We start from the raw sequence: 7,753 nt of genomic DNA, 5'->3' as shown, positions 1-7,753 counted from the left end.
TTATTGACTTTTGGGAGACAAAAAACACTGTGCATGTACTGTGCGTGCACTGTTCATGCACTGTTCACGCAATATTTAATATTAAAAGTGGGTCCCACAGTACTATTCACACATTTAAAAATTATTTTGCTATAGTATTTTCAGCAACAATCAGTTTTTAGCAACTTTCAGTAACAATAAGTGCTATCCAAACGACCCTATGTACAGTTTCAATTTACATGTCTTAATGGCGTAAAGCCTTTTTATCTCTTTAAAACACGAAAGTCCTAAAGTATATTTCTTTTACGTGACTAAAGTGAGCTCATTATCATGGGGTCATTTTCTATCAGCCAATCCCTTTAATATAGTGGGGTTGAAAACAGACCTTATTAGCACAAATAATTCAATGAACCATGATTTATTTAATAGAGATGAGAAAATAAACAAGATCTCTGTTAGGCATCTACTGGTACAAGTGTATGTGTGGGGCTGTGTACAGAGTAACATTGTGGAATATGCATATCTGTGGAATTGTATGCATGTATCTGTGCAAGTGCATCCGTGTGAGTGTGCATAGAGTATTATGGTGAGGTAGTGCATAACAAAAGTTAGTTAGTGTCAGTTAGATGGAATTGGTTAGTTGGTTAGAGGCAGTTACAATTACCAGATGTATAAAGAGACTAAGGCATTGCTATTGTTCTTTCATTAAGAAATAACTCACACCAATGAGTGTATAATTGTGTAAATTTATAAATTTGCTACAATAAACTTTACACCGACATTATTTATTTTGCATTTAGTTTTTTTCTTTTTTCTTTACGTATCTCAAATTTGAAGGAAAATAGTAGATGGTGATTGTTGTATGTGATGAAAGATAAACAATTAAAAAAATCAAGAAAAATCAATATTTTTATAATTAATATAAAGTAAAATAGATAGTTTGATGTGGGATATTTTGAAAAGTAAGTATGTAAAATAGCTAGAAAAAGTAGGTTTTTATGCTTCAATAGATAGGAATTTTTGAATGAGTTGATGCAAATGCTCTAATCCCCATCAATATTTGCACCTAAGAAAGTCTCTAGACTAATGCCACAATTCTGATATGATCAACTATAAGTGGTGTGGAAAAAATAACGCATACATGTGAAAGTGGAAAGCAGCCACTCATAATCAACTACATCAGAATTGTGGCAAAAGTTGTAGTATAAAAACTATCATAGAAGAACAATAACTCTTTCACCTGGATTTTGTATATTATTTTTACTTTATATAGCTAAGCATGTGTTTGCTTCTCTCTCTCTCTCTCTCTCTAACACTGACCCTACGCTTGAATTGAATTCAAATTAAGAACAAATTCATCGTCAACATTCTCATACAAACAATAATAACAACAACAACAACAACAACAACAAAAGGACTTGAGTTACTGGATATCGATGATACTTGTCAACAGCAATATCTCCATTACTCCCATCCATGATTTTACCTGTAACATACAACTCAAACCATCAGAGGTAAAGATTGAAAGGGGGAGGGGGTGTTGAAGAGCATTAAAACAGAAAACATATGCTTACCAGGCATATGAGTGAAAACATCCCAGTTATTAAGTCCTTTACCATAGCTCAAGAAAGCTCCTTCAAACTGAAAATGAAATAGAACATAAAAATATATTGAAAACAAAAATAATCTGATTAGTGATTAGTATGTTTGAATGAACTTTAATTTTGAGAGAAGTGAGAGAGAGGCAAGAAAACCTGATAAGAAGAAGAAGCTGTTCCAAAGAGGAAGTTGCTTGGGAATTGAGATGATTCAGTACTTCCTTTTAGAGATATGGTATCACATGTTGCCACTAGAATTGGACAGCACATATGAAATACAAAGAAAGGATGCAATATCAATGAAAGCTCCATAGTAATTAACGCTATTCCAAATAAAATGAATCCATTTTGAGAAAGAAAGAGAAGTAAAAGCTACTCTAGTGAACTTATTATGGAGTACTATCTTTTTAGGAAATGAGAATTTATGTTGTTCAAAGGGTAACAATCAGAAAGAGTATCTAAACAAAGAGCACAGCAATTATTAGCTGAAATGAGCATCTAGATGGCTTTGACATTTATAGTCATGCATCAGCCAAAATGTGATATACATGACACATTGCACTGTTTGAATGGACACAAGTGATATCTTCCACAAAAGCCAACTCCCTTGACTGTTGCGTTTGGAAATTTACTAAGAGCATCTCGAAGAGCATAGCTATCCGGGTATATTAGCTATAATTTGGAGAAGTTGTGCACTATGGATGCTCCAGCGACTTCTCCATACTTCATTTTTTTTTTTTTTTTTTTGGCTTATGAACAATAGCCCATCAAGTCTGATGGGCTATTGTTCGTTTTTTTTTTTTTTTTTTTTTTGGGCTTATGAACAATAGCCCATCAAGTCTGATGGGCTATTGTTCGTTCTTCAAATATATTTTCTCTATTACAATAATGATGTATTGAATAAAAAAATATTGGAAGATGTGTAGTTATTAAAAAAAGAATAAATAATGAATGAAAAAATAATATTTAAATAAGATAGAGAATGGGATAGAGAATCTGTTGAAATGTGTATTTGAAAAAGTTGGTAGATAAAGGTAAAAGTCACTGTTCATTCTCCAAACAGTACAAAAATTTGATTAATCTACTGGAGATGCTCTAAACCATACATGCAACTATCATTAGGTGGATGTCGAGTCACTCACACACTGGCAGGTCCCACACACTGTGGGGGCCCCCTATGTGTGAAAGACTCAAACATGCTATTGAAGGTTTACTTTGTGAACATAATTTGAGTTTATCGAACCTACATGGGCAAGGTGATATCAATGGACTCAAAACTTTAATTTTGAAAGAGAACAAGTAAGCATTTTATGTCCATTGTTTTGCTCATCAACTTCAATTAGGACTTGTTACTGTTGCTAAAAATCACATTAACATTGCTGAATTTTTTTATGTGGTTAGTAATTTAATAACTGTTGTTGGAGGCTCTTGTAAGAGAGGAGATGCTCTTCGAGATACACAATTTGTCAAAATTAAAGAAGATTTAGAGAATGGTGTACGTAGAAGTGGGCAAGGTTTGAATCAAGGCTGCATTTGAATTGGGTGAAATTCATTTCCGGAAATGGTTTTCTATATTTTCGGGTGTTTGGTTGCGCCGGAAAAAGCAATTTTCCAGAAATCATTTTCAGTTGACCGTGAGTCAAAGGGGAAAATGATTTACAGAATCATTTTCACTTCAAATGACTTCCGAAAAACAGAGGGAAAGAGAGAGCATGAAGACAGAGAGAGAGAAAGAGAGAAAGAGAGCACCAGCACCGCTGGATTGAACCCAGACACACCGGAGACGTCGCCGGCGAACCCCGTGCACCGCGCCGATCTCGCCTTCGATCGCACTACCGCCGATCTCCCCGGCGATCGCCTTCGATCACCTCCACGCGATCTCGCGATCTAGCCTTCGATATCGCGATCTCGCCTTCGATCTCCCACCGGCGAACCCAGAAGCCGTCGAACCCAGAACCCAGCGCTCTTCGCACCGCGCCGCGCCGTTGATCGTCGATCGTCGTCGACCCAGATTGTCGATCTCTCAGCTTTTTTTTTTTTTTTTCTTTTTTAAGTTTGATTGCTGTTGTTGTTTTTTTTTTTTTTTTTTTTCTTTTTTAAGTTTGATTGCTGTTGTTGTTTTTTTTTTTTTTTTTTATGAACTGATTGTTGTTGTTGTTGTTGTTTTTGTTGTGTTGTTGTTGCCGGAATTTGTTGTTGTTATTGTTGTTGTGTTGTTGTTGCCGGAATTTGCTACCGAAATTTGTTGTAGGAAAATAGCATTTTCCTAATAGAACCAAACACATGAAAATATTTTCCACACCAATTTTCATAAAACAACCAAACACTTAAAAATATTTTACGGGAACCAAACGGACCCCAAGAGACAAATCTTAAATGTCTTGGTGATACACGTTGGGGATCATATTATGAGACTATTCTTAACTTGATTTTGATGTTCTCTGCTGTTGTTGATGTATTAGAGATTATTGAAGAAGATCGCCTCTCTGACCAAAAATTTGAAGCTCAATCTATTATGAGGTCAATTCTAACTTTTGAATTTGTCTTTGCTCTACACTTGATGAAAAATATTTTAGGGATCACAAATGTGTTGTCAATAGCATTGCAAAAAAAAAAATAAATAAATAAATAAAGATATAGTAAATGCTATGAATCTTGTTAAAGTGTCTAGGCAACGGTTGCAAGTGATAAGAGATGATAGATGGGCATCTTTATTGGCTGAAGTATCTTTATTTTGTACCTCACATGATATTCCTATCTTGGACATGGAAGCGATGTTTGTAGTTAGTGGGAGGCCGCGACGCAACACCCAACAAAATAATAATTTACATCATTATCATGTTGAGCTATTCTACACAGTCAGATATGCAACTTCAAGAGCTTAACAACTGCTTTTCTGAGGCGAATACCGATTGCTACTTTGTATGGCTTGCTTGGATCCAAGTAATTCATTTGTGTCTTTCGATAAGGAAAAATTGATACGTCTAGCTAAGTTCTATCCCTCTGATTTTCTTGAGACAGATATTTTGGAACTTGACTCTCAACTGCAAAATTACATTTTTGATATGCGCAGCAATGACTTCTTTTTAGAGCTTCAAGGAGTTAGTGAACTTGCTAAAAAGTTAGTGAGCACATGGAAGCACGAGACTTATCCATTAGTCTATTTGCTTGTGAAGCTAGCTTTGACCCTTCCAGTTGCTATTGCAACAGTAGAAATGAGTTTTTTAGTAATGAAATATATAAAGAATGAACTGCGCAATCAAATGGGAGATCAATTGATGAATGATTGCTTAGTTGTGTATATTGAAAAAGATGTAGCTTGTAGCATTGATAATGAGACTATTATGCAACGATTTCAAAATATGAAAACTCATAGAAGGCAATTAGGCAATTGTAAATTTGATGTATTTGCGTATTTTTTTATTGTTGTTGTCATTGTCAATATATAAAATTTTCTTTTTATTAGATTGTGTAATTTATGCTTGTTGAGGAACACCCTGAAAAAATTTCTTGGAGTCACCACTGCTTCCAAGCATTCATTAATGTACCCAGAAAGCCAGTTCACCTTTCCTACGGGCTCATCAAAAACTCTATCAATAGGAGGAACAATGTTATCAACTTTGCAACTAGAAAAGTATCCAAATGAAACAACTCACAAGTACAATCAAAGGTAAATGAGATCGTGGTCATCAAGTGCCAAAGCACGTGAGTTAATTTACCTACAAAAATGGATGGGTTTCACTTCTTAGCTCACGACCTTTGCTAATGACAATAAGGCATAGTTGCTACCATCAAAATATGGTGGAGCATTTAAAGATTGAGACCAGTCCATCTCAATACGGGGTCAAGAATCGCACGAAGGTGTTTAAACCACAAAGAGTGCACCCGCTCTGATACCAATTAAAATTCAAATAGCGTTGAAAACACTATGAACATTTAGACCCCCAACAAACAAATTATCAATTTAAACTTTATATCAAACAATGTATGTGCGGAAAATGATTATAAGCTTATACCAGAATTGATAAAAAATCTAAACCAAATAAAATTACATCCACAGTAGAAATTAAATGGCAAAGATTAAGGGAAGAGAGATGCAAACACAAGGACAACATAACGATGTGTTATCGAAGAGGAAACCGAAACTCTTGGCGTAAAACCTCTCTGTCACCCTCCAAGCAGTCAACAATCCACTAGAAAATGAAGTTGGGATATATGAACAGCAATAGACCCTCCAAACCTAATCTACTCAAGTACCTACGCCCTCCAAGCTTCTTGCTCCAACGAGGTTACACCGAACCTTTGTCTTTTCTAGCTTACCGGATTCCGCTATAACCCATAGCATCAACTAATAACCATTGGTCCCTTCTTAACTGCTTCCTAAAGCACCAAATAGCCTTCTCACAGATATGGGTATCGTGAGAAAAGGATTTGGGTAAGAACTTCTCAATGATATAACAATGGAGATGATGAGAGTAGAGGAATTTGAAAAGTTTCTATATGAAGATTGTGGATGAATCAATCTTGTTTTTCTCTAGGGTTTCCCTCTCAAAATTCTCTCTGGAAACTCTCTACATTTCGTGGGTTTAAGGGATATTTATACTTAGGTGAGAAGGGAATGTGAAGAGTCAATTTTTCCTAAACAGGATGGTCTGGCGGCTTGGCCTCGCGACTTGACTGAGTCGCGAGTTCAAACCGCGAGGTAACAGAACAGCCAGGCTGGACTTTTTGTCCTATAGTGCTCCAGCTGACGTGATTGTTCATCTTCTCGCACGCTTCACTCGTGTGCTGCATTTGGCGGCTTGCCAGTCGCGAGTCACCCGCGAATCCCAACCGTGAATCCCTGCATCTTGCACAAACTTGAGTATTTCTTCACACTCTCTCACTCACTACCCTTACATGATTCCCACCTAAATACAGGGTTACTAAATGCTAAATTACAAGCAAATTTAGCACAGAATAAAGCCAATATAATGGTTGATTAAATTCAACCTTACACACATGTCCTACCCATTTTTTATGTTTAAATGCTTTTTTTTTTTTAAGTTAATTACGCAATGTATGCTAGAATATTAAGCTTATATGAATATGTAAATATATTGAATATGTGCATGTGAATTCATGATAAGCATAATTGATGATTTTCATTAGATATTGAACTTCCATGCATGTGATATTTAGATATATTGATTCATTATTATTGTTTATATGATTTTATTATATGATTCCCCTCTATGAATTTTCAAATTTGTGAAAAAATTCTACCCGTACAATTCTAATAATTTAATCCTTCAAGATGTATACTCTCATCAAATTGCGTTTAAACCATTAAGCCTACAACCTAATCCTAACGTTGAAATCTCTTGAATTCTTACTAAATTAGGATTTTTTTTTTTTTTTTAATATAGGACACCATTTACTATTTAATTATTGTAATTTATTAATTTTTGTATTTAATTTGTAATTTTCGTTATTTTAGGTTTAGGATTATTATTTCCTTGTTTTTAGGTGCTTCTAATGCTTTTAGGCTAAATTTAGTTCTTGTTATGGTTGGTATTAATTAAGAGTTATTTTAGAATGTATTTTCTTGTCTGTCAAGTTTTACGAAGCCTTAAATAGGCTCATAAGTCTTTAAACATTTTTTTTTAACAATTATTCAATCAATAAAATTCAGACTTTTGTCTTGCTATTTTCTAATGAATTCTAGACCCTTTCACTTTGTAGATTCAAGGAACTCTCATGGATTTGAGGTTATTTTCAGAAGCAAACATGTTATGTTTCTTGTTTTCTAGAAGTAGACGTGTTTTGCTTCTTGACGCCTCCGCATCTCACATCAATTGGTATCAGAGTCTTGACTTATTCTGGTCTGGTGACTAACGTATGAGACAGTAGCAATTCCGGTGACAGCAAAACTTATCAAGTATTACGTAACGTACAACTAGCACTCACAAATATTTGTTAGGATGGCGCCATTGAAGTATGGAAACAGTAGGGATAACTGCAACGGAGACATAACTCACGAACAACCTATTAGTAAGAAAATTTCATATAGGCCTTATAGAATAATTGCAAGTTTTAATGGTTTTTTTTTTTTTTTTAAAGAAGATTTTCTTGATTGGTTACTTGATCTAGAGGAACTTTGAGAATATTTATTATGAGAGAAAAGATAAACTTGC

The 7,753-nt window shown here is 34.8% G+C and overlaps 1 protein-coding gene across 1 annotated transcript; it reads right to left on the bottom strand.

Annotated features, from left to right (window-relative positions):
- Positions 1-1,198: 1,198 nt before the first annotated feature.
- LOC112010867 (beta-glucosidase 46-like) lies at positions 1,199-2,160 on the bottom strand. Its single transcript, XM_065782558.1, has 3 exons — positions 1,734-2,160; positions 1,554-1,620; positions 1,199-1,465 (listed from the first exon to the last, which is right to left on the bottom strand). Exons 1-3 carry the CDS (start codon positions 1,887-1,889, stop codon positions 1,350-1,352), a joined length of 339 nt encoding a protein of 112 aa, XP_065638630.1. The 5' UTR covers positions 1,890-2,160; the 3' UTR covers positions 1,199-1,349.
- Between the last annotated feature and the right edge of the window lie 5,593 nt (positions 2,161-7,753).

This window comes from Quercus suber, unplaced genomic scaffold (genome assembly GCF_002906115.3).
Source record: "Quercus suber isolate HL8 unplaced genomic scaffold, Cork oak 2.0 scaffold_306, whole genome shotgun sequence".
In the NCBI taxonomy this organism is placed as follows: Eukaryota; Viridiplantae; Streptophyta; class Magnoliopsida; order Fagales; family Fagaceae; genus Quercus; species Quercus suber.
This window is presented reverse-complemented; position numbering and strand designations above follow the sequence as displayed.